Genomic DNA, 20,602 nt, shown 5'->3' with positions numbered 1-20,602 from the left:
AAAATTTTGTTATTGTTACGCTTATATGGTTTTTCGTTTATTTGCGAAATAATAATGGGGTTGTGGTTTTGTTGTGTGGATGGAAGTAAGCTTTTTGATGTTTTGATGATGGGTGTTGTCAATTTAGTTTGTAGGTTGTTGGAGAGGTAATGTAAAGGTATTTCGTGTTGTTGTTGAAAAGTAAATAAATGTATTTCTAACTATATAATAAATAGGAACCAATTATGTAATTTGTGTCTATAGATCTGACCACGAAACTACAGTCCATAATTTTCGGAAGGTGAACTTGCGACCGATTCAGACTGATACCATTTTGACACAATTTTAATGAAACAGTGACATTATCATGAAGTCATTTCTAATCATTAACTTTATTTTTCAGTTAACGCACATTATAAGGGAAATGTAAACAAAAAAACATATTTTTATAAAAATAACAACATTACATAAAAACCTGTTTTTATGTAATGTTGTTATTTATTATTTATTTATTTATTATTATTTCGCCACCCACATACCCATCTTACTTGATTAACACATCATTAGCCATCGCCGTAGGGGTGAAATCGAACCTTTTTTTCCATGTTAATTAAACAGATTAAAGGCAGTGTCCGCATGACCTATTTTCACCCCACAGCATGCTTTCCCTCGAAGGGATGAAATAAGGGTAACGTTTGAACGATTTTAAATAATAATGTTAATTAATTGAAGAAATATTGCTATCCAGGGTTTTAATTGGACGTATCGTTATCTCGGATTGTGGGTACAAAAATATATGGCTTTGCAATGTGTGTCAAATTCCAACATAGGTACGCGTTGAGTGGAGCTCAATTAGATTCAATCGTACCGTAAACCTCTCTTTTTTGTATAAAAATGCCTTCTACCCTGAAAAACAAACCGAATTGAGGACCTTTTTAAGAAAGTCGTTGGAAAATATTTTTGGACAATAAAATTACAAACTATGTGTAAAATTCCTATATGCAATTACTTATTCATATTATAAAACCTTCATCTAACACAATAATCGTCTTCAATTACAAAGGACCCCATAAAAAATAATAGAACAATGTTGACAATGAATTTTAACAAGCTATTCAAATTAAGAGCTTCATCGCCATGGCTTTAAAACTCAAAGCCAGATGGGGCCAAAGCTGAAATTATCTCATTTCATTATATTATTATTTGAGGACAATTTCTGGGGCCATCTTGGATTCTTGCACCTGAGTCTGAAGCAAGGAAGTGTAAACTGGAAGTTTGAAATTGGAATCTTGATTATTTTTAAACAAGAAACTTGTTCGCAGTTTGAATTTGAAATGGCCAGTGTGAATATATGATTTTTAAATTACAACATTCGATTGATATAAATAACTTTTTTTTTATATATTTTATTGTCTGTTATTATTTTAACGATGAAATTAGTTATGTAACTGCTTATGCTGCTGATCTTTCGGTTGGCTGCATAAAATTTCGATTTACTCAATAAATAAAACACCTAATGGGTATATCATGGCGACAAAAAAATAATCCCCAAAATCCAACATAACACGGCATACAAATCTTAACAAGGTAAGTCGTTACCCGTAAATACGACTAAATTTCCCTCGCTTATACTCCAACATTCAATATCCTAAAAGATTCTCTTATACCAAACTTTCATTAGCATCACTCAAGGTAAAACCAACCTTAACACTACCACATAAAGACTACACAACACGCAAATAAAATTGGTAAGAATGTAACCGCGAAAATCTGTTACCAACTTTTCCTTCACGAGCGCTCAAGCAAGAATCGACCTTATTCTCAACATTCTAAGGTTCTCTTAAACTGCAAAGGTGTTGGCAAAAGGTAAGTAAGTCCTTAATACAATTCGTGGGCATCTCGTCACGGAATTACGGGTGCGTTCACGTGTGAACCGGCTCTTACTGGTTTGGTGGCAGGTTACTTAACCACTGGGTTTATTGATTTTTTAGGTAGGAAATTGGAGGAATACTGAAGTTTGGGAGGAAGAAATGTAGTCACAAATTAGTAAAATTTTGGTTTCATTTTGGTTTTCAGCTGGATAGAAGAGTAGTAAACAACACTCGAATTGCCGTATAGGCCTTTTATATCATGAAAGCGAGTGAGCGTGATATGTTTGTATAAATGTGAGTTCATGTACTTACATGTCTACATTTTAGTTGTCATTGTACCTATGACTTGGCGACTCTGAGCGCTTTTGAGAATACATATAGAAAGAAAATTCACATGTAGAAATATTTACAGATATAGAGGTAAGCAACTAAGTTATATGAGTCACTCGCTTTTCTTACATAAACCTCTGTAAAATATCCCATACCTACTAAAAATAGACAAAATAAAAATCAAGTGGTAATAAAATACTGTCTTTAACTCTAAAAATTTTGACAACCTACAGCAATGGATATTGTTGAAAAAGCCTAAAACTCCAAATTGATTTCCCACCAAAAAAAAACATTCCAAAAAATCTATTTCCTTCTACCAGTTGAAAAAAAACTCATCATAACGTTTCATTACGCGCATAAAATATTCATGTGAACCCCATTTCTCTTTTGGTTGGAGAAAAACAAAAACGTTTAGAATGGAACATCATTTTAGCCCCCATTTCCACATAATATAAAACAAATGAGTGTGGTGATATTCGTATTTTTGTGAGAAAGGTGTTTCAGACGATCGAAACTTTTTTGCAATGAAAAAATGTATCTGAGTGTTTAGGTAACGTTATTATAATTTACTCTGATTTGTGCGTGCTAAAGTAACTTCAAGTAGCATTATTACACTCCTTATCTCTCATGTCAAACTCTGTACTGAATTTCATCCAAATCGGTTGAGTAGTTTCTATGTGAAAGCGTTACAATCTCGCTTGTTAATTGTCATTTATATCTATATTCTAATAAACTTCAAGAGCTGTCATTCGGTTTGGTTGATCTTCCTAATCTCAGGAACTACTGGATTGATTTGAAAAACTGTTTCATAGTTAGCTACAGGTCATCTTTTCCACTCACTAAGTCATGGACTACATAGTTGTATTTAGCGGTCTTTGTTGTGGAAAAATATTGTTCCCTGTTTTTTGGATGAATTTTGTTTTTTTTTTGTTTTTTTTTTATCCAGGAAGGCAATAGGAAACTTTTTATCCGGATACTATTACTTCTGGTTATAGCTAGTTTATATATGAAACATATTATCAACATATTTTTGATCAGACTTCCGTATTTCGTGTGTAAAGAACCTAAGCTTGTGTTTTTAGTTCATTAAAGGTGCGTGCGCGCGGAAACAGTCGCCGCCGGATGCCTTTTGCAGCGGCAATGCTTTGGCGGCCTGATCAATGGAGTGCGGTGTAGGGTGACCAGAAAATATTTGGATATTTTTATTATGATACGCCAGAGCTATATTATCAATCACAGCTTGCATGAACAATATTGAAATAAGTTTTGAATATGAAGGTCTCTAAAATCAGTTTTATTTAGGTTCTTGTAGATATGTTACTGATTGTTTCGCGTATATCCGCGCTCTGAATTACAATGGGTTTAATTCATTTGGAGATTTAGTGCAAAGGTAATATAAATCCATTTATTTTTCAAAACAAAGTATAAATGAATTTAAAATTCTAATCAGAGGCTATTGCAAATCACAAACAGCTGGATTTACTGCTAACTAGGTTTCGCTAACAAAGGTTGTAATTACGTAGACATTTTAGAAATGTTCGCATGTTATTTGTTACTGTTTGCCAAAACCAAAAACAACATTCGTGTGCCTTACTGAGCCTCAGTCACTTACAGCAAAATAATGTCCTACATTTCATAGCACCATACTCACCATACTTCCCTTTGACGTTTACCGCCCGCATAAACAATTACATACAAAACTGAAAGACCTCAGGGACTATCTTTGTGACGAAATGATCAGCCTCACAGAAGGAAATCGTCAAAAGGTACATTAATGAGATGCGAGACTTTGACGTATCTTTCAAAAGGTAATCTTTGATAATACTCCGGGGATTTTATTGTATTGTTTTCTTTTTTTTGTATTTTTTGATGCAAGAATGGTTCTGGTTATTTTTGTTTGTGTTTTAGGTGGTATGTTGTTTTAATCTGGTAATGGGATAAGGATATGTAATGTGTAGGTAATACTTGGAAGATTTAAGAATCTTATTTCGTTAATTTTAAAAGCAGGTAAAATACGAGCTTATTTATTTAGTAATGTAGGCTCTTGTGTTTGTCTGCTTAGTAATATTATTTACTCAAAGTTTTCCTAAAAATTGTTGTTATATCACTCACATTTGCGTGTGTGTGCGTGTCTCATACACCAACAGAATGATTTTATCCTAAAATATAACTCTAACGACTTACAGTGCCAGTTAAAAATAACGTTACTCCATAAACCTTCATCCTAAACCACGGTTAAATAAAATCACAGTTAAACTAGATTTGCTTCTAAAACGAGATTGTTACGGTCCAGATTGTTTCCTGTCCATTAACCCTTGGTTACGAACGTGGAGAACAAAATGACTAGCGGAGGTGCCATAACGGGAAATCTACTAAGAAAGTAGCGCGCCATAATGCGGGTGTGTAAGGGACGAGGAACGTTACTGTCTTCGCCCTTATACGCCTTCTTTGGACCCGACTATTTTATGTAATATAGTTATCGGCACGAATCTTGAGCTCTGACCTACATCTGCGCAGAAGTGATTTATTAGCAAAGAATCAATCACCACTTTAACCCGCTCCCGCGCCTCACTTCATACCACAAAAGGGACCCAATAAATTACTTCTGCGCAGGTGAAGGTCAGAGCTCAAGATTTGTGTCGATAACTATACCAAAAATTATTGACAGATGTCTCAAAAGAACTCGAACGCCTCGTTAATTAACTCGTAACTGATAGTTTTGGTCATACCCACCGTACGTATTTGGCCTAGAAGAAGGTGCCTGACCTACCTGCATTATGGTATCTCCATTCATCTTTCCTTACTCTGTAGTTACAAACCATATTACTGCAATTTCCTTTCGGCGCCGCAACTTATTGAGTTTATTTTCTTTTTTCGTGGGTCACTCTGAGAAAATATTCGGTTATTAGATTTTGGGGAAGTGAGGGTCAATTCTATATGTATTGGAAAGGTGTGTCTTGGTAAATTGGCATATTGCTTCTATTTTTTCCCTTCACGGATTTTGAAAAAAAGGAAACTATTTTCTTCAGCAAAGTTTACCTGGTCTTGTTTGAACATCTTTTTGATGGCGGTAGTAACTTGAATAAAAACGCTTTGATGTGATTGATAACTTAAAAAATACAGAAAAAAATATCAATCCGTTAATTATTATTGAAAAGTTTTTAAACCCATTTTTACACAGCAATTTCCTTATCAATCATGTGCCATTGTTGCGGCAAAACTTTTATGTTTTTCAACATAATATTGACACAGCAAAAGGGCAAACCAAAAATACAACAGTAAATAAACACAAACAATTATGTAGGTCCGTGTAACACATAAACTAGTAGCCTATAAATCGACTTTCATTGACGCATGCCCTTAGCTACAAATAAATAAATAATATTACCACCTGAAATAAAAGAACGATAAACGAGGGTAGTCCTGAAACGTATTTAATTCCGTTTGGGGACCGTCTCGGTGCACAAATGGCTTCATTTACGATTTTTATTTCCGACTAGTGTTGGGATTAGGGGATTAGTAGCGAAAATATCGATAAAGTTGGTGTTTAGTAAAAATCTAAAAAAAAATCGTGAACCTAAAATAAACTTCCGTCTAATCTTTACTGAAATAAATCATATAATCATAATAATATTTAATGTAAATAAGAGGAAAATATTTATGTACTAAAAATCTTTTACATAATAAGTAAAGCTGTTAATATTTTTGTCAAAAGTACTCTGGAATAAAATCAATATAAATGTAAAAAAATACATCCTACTAATATTATAAACGCGAAAGTTTGTATGTATGGATGTATGGATGTATGGATGTATGGATGTATGGATGTTTGTTACTCTTTCACGCAAAAACTACTGAATGGATTTTAATGAAACTTTACAATTATATAGCTTATACATCAGAATAACACATAGGCTACAATTTGTAAACATATTGTTCGAAATACTAAACCTGCGCAGACGAAGTCGCGGGCACCAGCTAGTTATATATATATTTTTTCTTATCAATATTAGTAATATCACACTGAAAATTATCAATAGGTAAGTGAAAAACAGTAATATAATTGTGTCATTAATACAAACAAAATTAATTAATACATCGATATCGACTACCCCATCTCTATTCATAATAACCTCGATCCGTGTATTGAGATTAACTTGTTTTTATAGCATTAGGTTAGTGTACATTAAATTTTACTATCACGCTTCATTGCTGAATCGGAGGTAAGCAGAGACAATGAAACAGAATGTTTTAAGTACACTCTTTTGCAAAAAAAAAATGGCCCTTTGCAAAAACTTGGCTTTAAGGACTATATATTTCTTATCAAGGGATACTGGCTTGCTCGAGTAACTGGGTTGAGGAATTCAGATAGGCAGTCGCTCTATGTAAAACACTGGTACTCCTGCTGCATCCGGTTAGACTCATTGACGATTCATCATCTCCCGAGCCTTTTCCTAACTATGTTGGGGTCGGCTTCCAGTCAAAACGGATGCAGCTAATTACCAATGTTATATGAAGAGCAACTGCCTATCTGACCTCCTCAATCCAGTTACCTCCTCACCCACTAGTGTACTAAAAACGTATAAAAAATATAAAGTCTATAAAACCAAGTTTTTCTAAAGTGCCCGTTTTTTCTGCAAAACAGTGTATTTATTTTAACTTCTCAGGTATATTGAGTCGTTAATGGAAAGAAAGAAAGAAAACAGAATCGTTTAAGTCGGGTTTGAACGTTAGAATGGTACTAAATGTAGTTATAATTTAAAGAGATTAGGCTATCTTTGGTTGGTTTCAGAAAATTAGGAAGACTTAGTTAATAATACTGGTTGTGCGAATCGGGTGGAAAGTATTTTTAAGTAGGTATTCACATAATTATAAGAAGAAAACGGGGCATTATAGTAAATATTCTTATCTATAGTGATGGATAAGGTACTTATAACGCAACTTGTTTAATTAACTAACAAACAAAACCAAAAGAAACAAACTACGCAGCAATGATAAACGGCATTTAAACCGTGTCCAAGATCCCAAAATTATTATTCTAAATCAAAAATGTTCTCTGAGGCGTAGGTAGTTAACAATCATCATCATCCTCCGAGCCTTTTTCCCAATCGTGTTGGGGTCAGCTTCCAGTCTAACCGGATTCATCTGAGTATGAGTGCTTTACAAGAAGGTAGTTAACAATAATAATCAAAATTTGTCCACCTAAAATATATTATTATGCCTCTGAACCCTTACAATAAACATTCCTCACGTACCTATATCTAAAACAATCAATATAATGGAAGCCGACCCGGCGACTAATTAATCGGATGAACGACTTTCAATAATCCCGCACGGTTCGGTTAGTGAAAAATCGTGCGGACACGTCCGGTTTCATCCGGTATTGTCCGGTTTCATCCGAAAAGAATTTCGTGTAACTGACCGCTTTAATTGGGCTGTCGTTTGAATAGAACCGCGTGTTTTGATCTAGATAATTGAGTGAAAAGAGGGTGAAAATATGTATTATTTTTTGTTATTGAGGTATGTTTTTGTAGGAGGTATTTGAAAATTGCAATTGCGATTGCGACTTTGCTTATTTTTGAACAAAAAGTAAGTAATACGAAAAATGATATCAAATTATGATAACAAAGACAACATACCCAACACACAATACAGGTATAAATAATGATTGAGAAACAGTAAATACGATACCAGAATTTAAAGAAGAAAATAGTTCATTTACATTTTAAGGCACCTGCAGTTGTATGCCAGTTACACAACAACTGTTTCCCAATAGTTGCAACTCCGAAAAACTACAAAGAAATTGTTCCAAGAGCTAGTCTGTTTCTTCTAGTGCAGGAAACACTGCAACACTAATAAAACACAGGTGCACAAATCAGCCTCCAGCGATTCAGAAAAGCGGGCTCATAAAATTTGAAAAAACCTTCAAGCATCGCCCTTATCCGAGTTTACGACCCTATTATAAAATGGTCTTTATGCTCTATTTTATTGCTAAAAGACTTAGGTAATTACGTCACGCCGCAGTGCAAAGATGAGATTTTGACTTAAAGACCTATTAAAAGTTTTTAATATTCCGGTCAGAGACTATTAAAATGTTTGATTGGATTTTGTTCAAGTGTGGTTATGGGATTATGGCTTTATTCTACTTTATATGAATAGCTTTAATTGCTTTGTTCTTAACCGTAGAACCATCTTGGTTAAAACTTCTAGAGGTAAAATTAGATCAGGTAATCATTGAGATTGCCTTTGCTTACCCTCTTGAATGCCGCTAATTAGAAAACAATAGAAAATCCATTGTCTCGCGTAGATCTGCCTACCGGCAGGAGCAGGAGCAAGGAGTCAAATAATAACGTTGTATAACTATTACATGAGTCTGGAGTTCTTTGCGTACAGATAAACTGCATACACCAGTGTAAAATTCTGTTTTCCGTTATTGTACCGCTACTGTCAAAAGCGTATATAATTTTTGGCATAGGTCTTTTTCTCTGCGAGGGCAAAGGTTTCATATAGACGAATTCAGACGAATTTTATCCAAAAACATTACAAAAAATCTGACATATAAAAAATCATTTAAACATTGAATACAAATACAGGCTGTATCCAAAACCCCTGTCATTTATGATAAAATAAAACCTTTTTTTATTTATACCTTAGCGACCGTCATTAAAGCATGTTTTCCATCAAGTCAGTCCCCTGTCGCGCATAAACAATAGATATAAAACGAGCCAAGTGGAACACCCTTTGTACAGAGTCGGCTTGTCATGCCTGTCATACAGGGGTTTGATTTCTGTGCGAGGTATTTTCGTGAGCGTTTTCCTGTAGGTGAAATATGATTGTGTAACATTGGTTTATACTTTAAGAGATAATGTAGAGATCCGTTATTTTGAATTGTAGGTGCACACATTCAAATGAATTCACAAACTAAATCAATTTTCTGTTTTAAATCGTATTTGCTTAGAATTAATACGCTCGAATGAGCTTTCATGATAAATTGAATCTATTACCATATCTGATACTATCTAAATCAGTGCAACATTCAAACAGCACTGACGGTACATATAACATGTCAAAAATTTATTCTAATTATTTAGAATATTTCTAGTAAATTCTATAATTTCTAGGAATTTCAATATTTCTAGTAAAAAAACCAGCCTGTACACAGAAACCTATTTAGTGCATTTGTAGTAGTTGAATGGTTGTCCAGTGCGAATCAATCACAAGTCTGCGTCCGACACCTGATGCTCAGTGTGTGTGTATGTATGTATGTAAATATTGTACGCTGTACTCAAAGTTACAATGTATGTAGATTGAAAGGGTTAACAAATCAGGGTATCGAGATCTTCTTTTCAGGACTGAACTTTTTTATTTAAATTAACAATAATGCAAAGTCTTATTTGTGATGGTTAATTTTATTGTAATTCTTTCAAGATCATTGTGTAATATTCTATATGCCCGACATTCACGCCAAAACTATGGAAACGATTTAAATGACAAGACAGGTTTTTACACGAGTATGGAAAGGAGTTTCCTCGGGACTGTCTACCAAACACATGGCACAACTGGTTGTTTACTAAAATAGTCCACCCAAACATTAACGATTACCACTAAATTCCTTCCTTACCCGTTTCCAACAAATTCAAACCACAATAATGACAAAATCGACCACATTAGGTTCACGCCACATACAAAATGTAACGTAGGTAACTAAAAAGAATTATCTTTCAAATGCCCGCAATAAAGAAAATCAGTTAATAAGGTAATGTCACGAACCTTTGATACGGAGAACGGTACGTAGATTATGATAATGAGTTAGAGTGGACACGTTGTAAAAGTAGTAAAAGCTAACATTCATTTTTAAAATTATCTTTATTTTATGTTCAAAAAGGCCATCCCTAGTTGAATAAAAACTTACACAATTTGGAAAATTATACGTAGAAAATGATACAATATTACTATGATGAAAGTCAGAAAAAAATACAGCAGAATTGTCAGCAGAAATTAAATCATTTTCAATTATAAATTATGAAAACTCCACGCCCAAAATAGATTTATAGATATTTTATGCAAGTCAATGTTTTAATCTGATAAACGATGATGACAATGGACGACGTTTTTGTGAATTGAATGATAAAGGTTTTCATTGTAATCTTTAACATAACAAATACTACCTACTTTTAAGGCAGAATGAACGTACGACGCATCAGATCATACTTGTCGCTTCTGTCAATATTTCTCATAATCTTTGCCATCATAACGTTAGTTTATTTTTGCTTTATTGGCGTTTCCTTACAATATAGTACTGCAGCGAGGTAGCGTGTTCAACCGCCATTTGTTAGAGGTCGGACATCGGACGAGCAAATAACTTAAAACGAAGATTCATTAGGTTTTAAATTGATAAGCAATAACTTTTGTGCAGTATTTTTATTATTATTTTGTGGTAAATTTTAGTTTCTATCAGTAATCTTAGAAAATACATACCATAATTATCTTTATGGTTTATTTAATTTTATTTGTCGACATTAGCAAACACATACATCTGAAAAATATCATCAACGTATTTTTTTATATTCGTACAATAATTTATAATCACCATTCTTAAGAGATGATCCTATATACATAATGTACATTGCGATTTTTTTTATTTAATGATTTTTTTATAAGTGTGTTGTTTACAAAGTTATAAAAAAAATATAAATGCTTTCCTTAAATTAAGATTAAAACACTAGGATATCTCGTAAAGGACTTTCGCAAATCTTCGGTAATCTCTGAGGTCCACGTAACATGTTTATGAGTTCAAACACAGGTTTCAGTTCGTCTTGAGTTACCCCCTGAAAAAAATGAAATGAAAAATACTGAACTGTCTCAAAATTAAGCTGTGCATAATATGTAGGTACTATGGCGTCTGAAATTAACATTATATTGTTAAAATATATTCAGGTATTTGCTATAGACTGTTGGATATTTTATAATTTAGTGAAATTGTATAATATTTATTCATTACCGGTTTTCGTCGATAGATGACAACTGCAATCATTCTTCCCCAAAGCATTTGCATTAAAAACGGCTTCGATCCTTCCACTTGCAGGAGATGGAGCTGCATCATCGCGTCATGTTTTAGGGCTTTATCTGTCCAGTTAAAAACAAGTTAACAAAGTTACTATAACTTTTACATACGGCTTATAACATACTAACATCATAAAGCTGAATAGTTTACATTGTGGTTTCGCGGCTATTGAAGGGCCGATAAAAACATCCTTTAACTAAAGATTTCAAAGAATGGTTATAGGTTCTATTTATCTGGATAGGCGAAGTAACTCCCTCAGAATGCAAGAAGGTAAAACCGCAAGTGGAAATAGTATTAAAACCTCTTCCTCTTCAAATTACTAAAAACTTACATTGGATATTGCCAAAACTGGAATACATATGCAATATAATGTTGAATGGTTTATGGTATATACTCTCATATAGTTATCGGCACGAATCTTGAGCTCTGACCTACATCTGCGCAGAAGTGATTTATTAGCAGAAACAATCCCGAGTGACGGCTATGACGCGATGCACTGCGGGCCAATCACCGCTTTAGCCCGCTCCCGCGCCTCACTTCATACCACAAGAGGGACCCAATAAATTACTTCTGCGCAGATGTAGGGCAGAGCTCAATATTCGTGCCGATAACTATACCTACTTGATATACTCGTGCCTATGTTTTAAAGTGCCTGTAATATAATTATCATATGTTAATGAACTCACGTATATCATTCTTGCCAATATCCAACGAGATGACTTGCTGGAAGCATCCGTTGACTCCTTCTATAGATTTGGACCAGACATCGAATGGGTTCTCCGTGTGGTACCTCTGTCGCACTATGAATCCGTTTGAATCTTTGGGCATCAGCTTCTTGGGAGATTCCACTGTTTTGTTTATCAGCCATCTTAGGCTAGCCTGAGAAAAAATAATGAGGTATTCGTGAAATACAGGTTTACACAATATACTTTAACTTAAATTAACTTTATTTTTTCGTGTTAAATAAGAGCTTTATGTGTTTTTTTTATGTTTGAATTATTTTAATAAATCTTAAAATAAGTACAGATTTTCAGTTTATTGCAAACAGCCAAACACGATACAAAAAATTATTAGTTAGTTACAGCCTATTTATCGTCCCACTGCTGGGCACAGGCCTCCTCTCACACGGAGAAGGATTGAGCATTAATCACCACATCACAAAAAATTATAACTTAGTATATTTTTTTCAGGGACTCGTCGATTATGTTTTTCTTATTTTTGCACTATTTATTAAAATACCTACATAATTATAAAATTTAAAGAGAATAAAAAAATACAGAAAAAAAATTAGCAAATTCCTAGAAAAAAGGATTTTAAATAATATACCAATATTATATTCTTACCCCATCAGTTTCACTAATCTCCACCTTATAACACGTAACCTGTTTCTCAGGGAACAATTTTTCAGGAATAATAGCCACCACCTGCCATTCTCCGATCACATCCTTCAAATTAAAGTTGGCCTGGAAGCCATCACAGTTAGTACCATTGCCAATACCTTCGCAATTCACCAGGGTTATAACGAGAAGGATAAGAAAAGGTGTCATGTTGAAATGATGTTTCAGACTAAAGTGCAATTTTAGATTAAATTTTGTGAATGAAGTTAGTTGGTTATTACGTAGGGTTATGAAGGAATAGAACGAACAAGAGTGTGACTATTTTTGTGCTCTTTGCACGGTTTAATAGTCATTTACCTTGGTGATTATGACTGAATGCTACAGTCTCAGTCTAGCTAAGCCTTTCAAATAAAACAAGATGTAAAATAATTATTAATCGTACAAATACAGCGACTAGCCAGTCCTTTTATTAATTGAATGATTAAGTAATTATTTATGCAGTTTTATGGTGAGTTGCACTATTTAACTATAACGATAGCCGAACCATTTTCAGTTGTCAAATCGCTGATTTGACCAATGGGCGGCAAGTATACCTACGGCTGGTTATGGTGTGGTTATCGTTGTAGTTAAATGGTGCAACTCACCCTTAATCATTATTAATTCAAAATCCAAACTTTTGATTCGGTAATTTGACTTAGAAAACGTGACCCTCTCTAAAATATTCTAAGCTCTAAAGCAATGAGCTGTGAACTCTTCGTGTGGGCGATAATCTTACGTGCAAATAATTGAATAATTTCTTAATGTCAGCAAGTCTGGCGACTGACACGTTTTGAAACAATTACTCAATTTGTGTCACGGAATAACTGGCCTATATGAGTTGTCCTAATTCTGAGAGTTCATTCACAAGATTCTCAGATATCGTTGTGAAGATCTTTGAACTTTTATGTCTGATACATCATCTAAATTACTCTTTTTATATTCTTGTAACGTAATTTCCCACCATCATCTACCTCACCTTTTCCCAACTATGTTGGAGTCGGCTTCCAGTCTAACCGAATGTAGCTGTGTACCAGTGCTTTACAAAGTACAATTCGAGGTTCCTATAAATGTTTACAAGCTACTGACTATAGTGAGGCCCACTTCTCATGAGTACCATTTCCCTAACTCGGAAAACAAAGTCATATTCTTCCCCCACATTAAAATAGGCTAAACTGTACAGTTAAGTTCTGAAAGAATTTATAAAATCGAAATAGTACCTAGTTCCTAAGATTCCGTGTTCAAAAAACTATTCAACTATTCCTATAATTTTCAAATATACTTTTTTCAGGTAAGATATCAGATCAGAGATAAAGGTAAGACAAGTTACCTTTGACTAACAAAACCAAAGTACTTCTACCAAGGAAGTATTATCGTCAGCAAGTATACACACTAAAAAGGAAACAAAACCCCTAAATGGACAAAGGAAGCCATTTTAACAATAAAAACCGAGCTTTAGAATTTTCTTTAAAATCGCCATTTTCCCATTCAAAAACATCTCAAGAATTATCTGAGTTCCCATACAAAAACATGGTCATTGTTTAAAAAGTCAAAACCGACATAGATTTAGTTGAACAAAGGCAGTAAAAACGGTTTATAGACTTGTTATTGCTGTCCCAACGGACAGTAGGGGTGGGACAAGTTGAAAGAGAATAGCGATTTGAAAAAAATCCTTTATTTTGTTCTGTTACGTAAACTTTTTAAATGGAGATTTCTAACAATTTTTTTAACGTTGAAAAATATTATTGATCCTAAAACCAAAAAAAATAAGTCTTAATATTTCAAAAAACTACATAAATAATAATGAGAAGCAGATCTCATTAAATAAACGCCTAACTATATTATTTTGCTTTTTCGAAAAAACATTGTATTTAAACAAAAACAAACCGTAATATTATGTAGGTAAATTAAACTGAATGGGTTAGCGTAATCTAGAAATAGTTATGTGATGATAGAAATACATTTACAACATTAAGTTAATACATAAAACCATCTTATTTAATTCCGCTTATAACTTGTACCGTATCCTACAAACGAATCGGTGGAAACAGATTTTAATGTATCCTATGAAAATCTTCATTCAAAAGCTCTTTCCCTTTGAATTTTAATATAAATCTCGAATTGGGAGTTTATTAGCGTTGCACGAATACTAATAAATGTGAAAATTATGTATTCTGACGTTCAAAGGATATTTACGAGTTTCTTGGAATTATTGCGAGCTGAAGAAGCTTGAGAGTAGAATAAAATGAATGACGCATTACTTTGTATTGATAGGATTCAAGGGACATATTATGGGTACTTCATTCAATATCTTCTTAGATGGGACACTGGATGTCCACGTGTAGCGCCGTGAGCGTAGTCTGACCACTTTATTTGTAGTCACCTTGATTTGATTAGAACAAAGTAAATGAATAAAGACCATATATACCTTTTAACTAATTGCAAACGTAGTCTATAAAACCATAATGAACACGACGTCATCTAAAATCAGACAGCCTTGAAAATACGAGGTAGTGTTAGTAAAGTAGAATTAAATAGTGACGATGTCATTTATTGACGTGAATAAATTATATCAACAAAATTAATTGCTTTTTTCCCTATCTCTAAATTGACCTTATAATTTTTGGCATCCAAAACAAAAATGTCAGTAATTAATCTTACCCTTTCACGAGCTGTTAGTCTCGTGGAAGGATTTAAAGTTTGCGTCTCATTAACTGCGAATATTTCATAAAGTACCTACGTACCTTGGTGAAGGGTTACCCGTCAACATTTAGGTGACATCTAATATATTTTTATAGCTTTTTTTTCTAGACCGATTAATATTTACCTACCGATAAGGTAAGTATCCGTCTAATTACCCGTTTCGAAAAAAAAAGGGGTACAAAATATTGAAATAGTTAGTTGCTGGAATGAATAGTGCTCTTATATACCCAAGCTTGTGGTAATCAAACTTCCCAAGATTGCCTTGTAGTGGATGCGAGATACTGAAGATCGTGTAAAGTAGCGAACCTTGGGGGAGGCCTTTGTCCAGTTATGGTTGTCTTACAGCTGAAACGACAACCTCGAAAGACTTGGGTAGGTCCCAAGTCTTTTTTACTTTCACTTAATTAAAACAAATCCTGTTATGGAAATATTCATCTCAAAATCAATCTCTTCACAATACTAAACTAAGACCAATTTCCCTTACACTGCCAATATACTTACAAACATACATACATATAACAGTAGCATCCGAGTGCTGTCAGTCAGTCACAGTTAACGAGGACATGTAGAACGTCTTCAAACGTTGCAATCAGAACACCGATGTCGTTTATTGAAATCTCTGCCCTCATGGCACAGAGTAGTGTATAACAGAGAGTTTTAAAATTATAATTCTGTGGAAATTCAATTTTGATTAGTGACAGAATAAAGATCTGTATCTTTTTTTTTATTTTACTTTTCAGATTTATCTTTAGCTGAAACAAGAGAAAAAAATAAATTGATTTTAATTTTAAATATCACATGATTGTCTTTATGAAACCAAATAGAATCCATTTCTATTTATTGGTGAAACTTGAGTATATCTGTAATTATCTTTCACACCTGTAAAAGATTACTAAAATATAATGAATATTCTGATCACCTTAAAAAAGGACCCTGAAGTTATTTATTTTTCCTACTTTACTTAATAAGAAAACCTTAACTTAAGTTATTATACCTGCATTCTAACATTTATTTAGTAACACAACAAAAATAATACTCCCTAAACGTCGATAAAAATAAAAATTGTACTTGCACTCTCTGCACCAACCTACCCTATACTCGAAGATGATTGTCACCGATAGAGGGCGTCAGTTCGTAAAGTTTTACGATCACTTCCGACACGGGACTGCCTCTTTAGTAATCTGCTAGGGGAACTAGTATAGGGGCACCTAATGTGTAACACTAGTTGTGGTGATGTTTCACTCTGAAGTGGCTGAGAAGAACTGTGTTGGTGCTAATATGTAAAAGCCTATCTATGGCCATCACTCGAAATACTCCTGGCTGGAGGACTTAAATTCAAGGCATCCACAGGGAAAAGTCCAGTTAAGCAGTACACTGCCTCCTAGGCTGAACTGCGATGCAATAAAAAAAAAAACATCACTTTATAAAGAAGCATCAACTAAGGTGAAAAGGCGTACTGAGAAATGTATGAAAATTGTTTTCATCTTAAAACGCTGCATGTAAATAACTTCGTCTCGACAAGTAATTATAATGTGGGATATAAGTGCATAATACACAAGTATCAATGTTATCTAAAGTAAACAACAATTACATAGGTATTTAGTTATTTTAGTATTTAGTTAGATTTTTTAACCACATTCTTTACCTGTGAAACACATAAAATGAACCAAATTCGTTTCTCAAACAGACTATTTTACACATCGCATATAAATATGAAATTCCATCTTGAATCAATGTATTGAATCTTGATTGAATTCCGAAGGGCGTCGGCTTATGATCCATAAATGTGAGTGTATGAATGAGATCCTTATCATTCGAATTTGAATAATATCCGCTCGCATGTTATGGCAACGTAATCGGCAAACGACATCTTTGGAATATTATATTGAATAGATAGAAGCATTTGGTTTGTTGCTTATGAATTTAGAAGGAAAATAAGGCTATGGCCCATTTGTGCCTTTCTTTATCAACTTACATAAATACGGATCTGTACATTACTTCTTTAGGCAAAATAGGCAAACGCCTATTAAACAATTGGCTGAAATAACTTTGGCTTGTGGAACCTAACTGCCACATTTCGACAATCACATGTGATAATTAATGAAAATTATTTGGTATGCTATGTATCAGGTACCTACTGCTCGTTCACTTACTGATTAAATGAAAGTTGCTATATATGTAATTTTTTCTTAGGATTTTCATAGACCAGCGTTTGTCTACAGACTCATAGTCTCATTTATTATAGGTACCTTATTCAGACAGTCGCTTCTTGTAAAGCACTGGTACTCAGCTGAATCCGGTTAGACTGGAAGCCGACCCCAACATAGTTGGGAAAAAGGCTCGGAGGATGATGGTTCATACTCCTAGTGTAAGATATAGCTAAACATTGCAATTGCACAAGTGCATTGCCTGCCATTAAAACTTAGTGTCATTAAATCTTCTAACTAACATTTTTGCACATTAAAACCATCATAACACCAACCTTTTAGTATCATACGACTTTAATAACAATCATTATAAAGCATAACAAAAGGGAGTGTTAGCTTCGCGGGCGCTCCCACTAAACTGTATAAATCGCGTTTAAATTCCACCGCTGTGACGTCATCCGTTATGTGCAGGCATTTGTTTTCTTGTATCCGTCCGTCCGTCATCGGGTGTGGTGGCCATGGATTGATGGGAAATCTGAAAAGTTAAATGGACAATGAATTTTCTTACCATCAAACATTCGTTTACCGCATGCGGTGATTTACAGCGCTCAGAAACGGATCTCATGTTGTTCCAGTTTTTATGAAATCCTTTTGCACCCCACAACAACACAATTCAGAATAATCTGCTTATCCGGGTGCCGTATTTAAATCGATCTATCAGGTCAGTTTCAGCTCCCGTAACATGAAATATATGTATGTAGTGTATTACTCAATATTATGCATAAATATTTTGTAAAAATGTAATCATTGCAGAGTTAAAGTAGATTCATGCTTACTTAAAGTAGACTCATTAATGAAACTAATATGAATAATTATTTTTCTATATATTCAAAAATATTGGCCACCCTACATTTTACAGGTGATGAATGCAATCGCTGCATCGCGCAAAGCTTTTATTCGCATATTATGAAGCGACGGAAGCGCTTGAAATATCGTGTAGTTTTGTGAACTTACTTTCTACTAAATTAGGCTGCTATGAAGAGGTAGTTGATATACCTACCTATCTTATTATGGAAAATAGAAGAAATTAAACTAAATGCTTAGTTGATAATAGATAGTAATAGATAATAGAAAGATTTTTTTTCTTTATTTGCACCTTGAAGGCTCCGAAACTGCTGAACCTATTTAAAAAAATTCTTTCACTGTTAGGTAGTACGGATAGTGGGTGAATCCGCGGGAAAACAGCTAGTCTTTAATAAAGCCATGGAACAGCAAAAATCCGCTTTAAACCGCTTTCAGCAGCTTTATTCCCACCACTAAGCTTAGCCACGCCTGCAAAACATTTTACAAATAGAACAGAACAGTGACATCATAAAGGTGCATTAATATGGCCGCCGAGCTGTCTTGTAACGGCCAGACAGTTTATTAAGATGACATGGTAATAGTGGCTGGAAAACCTTTGTGTGTTTAATGAAGATTGGTGGGAAAATTGAGGTAGGTTAGTTATGTGATTATATGGATTTTACAAGACTAAGATGGCATGTGTATTTAGATGTGTTTGGAATTTGGTTTTGCAATACTCTTAAGTTTAATACTTGGACTGGTCACTTAACAACACCAAAACGCTCTACTTTCTCCCTTACTCCATTGTTACAAGACATATGTCTACACACAAAAATTGTTATTTGCGTAACCATGATGAAAAAAAGAATCCAAATAATAATAAGAAATACATATTTACATTGTAGATACTTTGTAATTAACCGAGAGAGAAGTCAACTTTTTGAACTTATTTTATTGACAATTCAAGCAATATAAAACTGTTTGTCAATAATTATATCATAAATATTATATGATCAGTTCACAAATTGGCTTCCATAGCTTCCATTATTTTACCACGATAGGGTTCAATAATTTCATCTTCCGATCAAAGTAACAAACGACTATCTCTTCCCCACCATACTCAAAGAAGATGGAAAATCAATTACAACCAGATTTCAAACCTTACCTTTTACCTTAAGGGGTTTCAAACCAGATTTCAAACCTTACCTTTTACCTTAAGGGGTAAATTAAAAATGCACCACTTCCCACCCTTTACCTTAAAGAGATAATCCAGGTGTGAAATTAGTATAGCGAGTGCATCAGCCAGCACTAATTAGTAATTATTATAGTTAATTGTACCTCTTAGAAGGTATAGTGTGTTGTTAATGTTGCCTTTGAAAGATTTGCGGTTGGTTAGACTTTTTAAAGGGTAATTTTGGTGTCTTGTCTTTGGCTCGTTTTAAATTGGTTTGTTTTGGAATGAGAGGTCGAAGACTGAATTACAAGAAAAGTTTTATTTGCTTGAGTTTTATCGGGATAATACCTGTCAGATGTGGATAATCGCGATTTGTTTAAGTCTTTGTTAAGTGGATTAAATACAGGACCAGATCTTGACCCTTAGGCTAAGGACTCTGCTAAGGCCTAAGTGTTGTATCTACTTGTATGATTGTTGCTCAAGTAACAAAGTACTTATTACTACTACTAATATTAATTACAAAATACTAATTACTACTCAAAGTTACGTAAATTCATTTTAAACGTCATACTGTCTGCCTAATCACAGTGTTAGGTACAATTACACAAAAAAGAGTACCAAATTAAAAACCTATCACCATCCGACCTATTTACTCATCCTAATCCATCTTTCCCGCCAAACGGCCATTGTTACGCAGATAAAGCGATTCGAAAACTGAATTTCGAATTCAAATTCGGAATTTAAATTCGTTGCAGGATGTTTCCAATTAAGTGCGCGTCGTGGATGACGGATGACATCCTCCTTGGGGACGGGATGGCGGATGTCTTGTTTGAAATAAGAATGTTTGGCGAACTATTGTGAATCTTGCGTTTGAATTTGGACGGAGCTTGGAGTTTGAGTTATTTGAATTTGGTATGGGTCAGTTGTTAAGTATAATGATTGTGTTGACTTAATTTTTTTTAGTCCGTAACGAACTCTTTTAAATAGTATGAGTGTCAAGACAAAAAGTTATTGTTAAAAATAGTGGTAAAATATTTTCTCTGATATCCGCTGGTCAGATTACCAAAGGAGTATTCTATGTATTTGAAATTTATGTATCCCTTTCAGAATATATACCT

At 33.9% G+C, this 20,602-nt stretch overlaps 1 protein-coding gene across 1 annotated transcript; it reads right to left on the bottom strand.

Annotated features, from left to right (window-relative positions):
• Positions 1 to 10,188: 10,188 nt before the first annotated feature.
• On the bottom strand, positions 10,189 to 12,828 carry LOC110374041 (uncharacterized). The gene is made up of 4 exons (XM_064040987.1): positions 12,588 to 12,828; positions 11,931 to 12,123; positions 11,182 to 11,306; positions 10,189 to 11,008 (listed from the first exon to the last, which is right to left on the bottom strand). Exons 1-4 carry the CDS (start codon positions 12,789 to 12,791, stop codon positions 10,895 to 10,897), a joined length of 636 nt encoding a protein of 211 aa, XP_063897057.1. The 5' UTR covers positions 12,792 to 12,828; the 3' UTR covers positions 10,189 to 10,894.
• Between the last annotated feature and the right edge of the window lie 7,774 nt (positions 12,829 to 20,602).

The sequence above is a fragment of the Helicoverpa armigera genome, chromosome 23 (genome assembly GCF_030705265.1).
Source record: "Helicoverpa armigera isolate CAAS_96S chromosome 23, ASM3070526v1, whole genome shotgun sequence".
Classification (NCBI taxonomy): domain Eukaryota; kingdom Metazoa; phylum Arthropoda; class Insecta; order Lepidoptera; family Noctuidae; genus Helicoverpa; species Helicoverpa armigera.
This window is presented reverse-complemented; position numbering and strand designations above follow the sequence as displayed.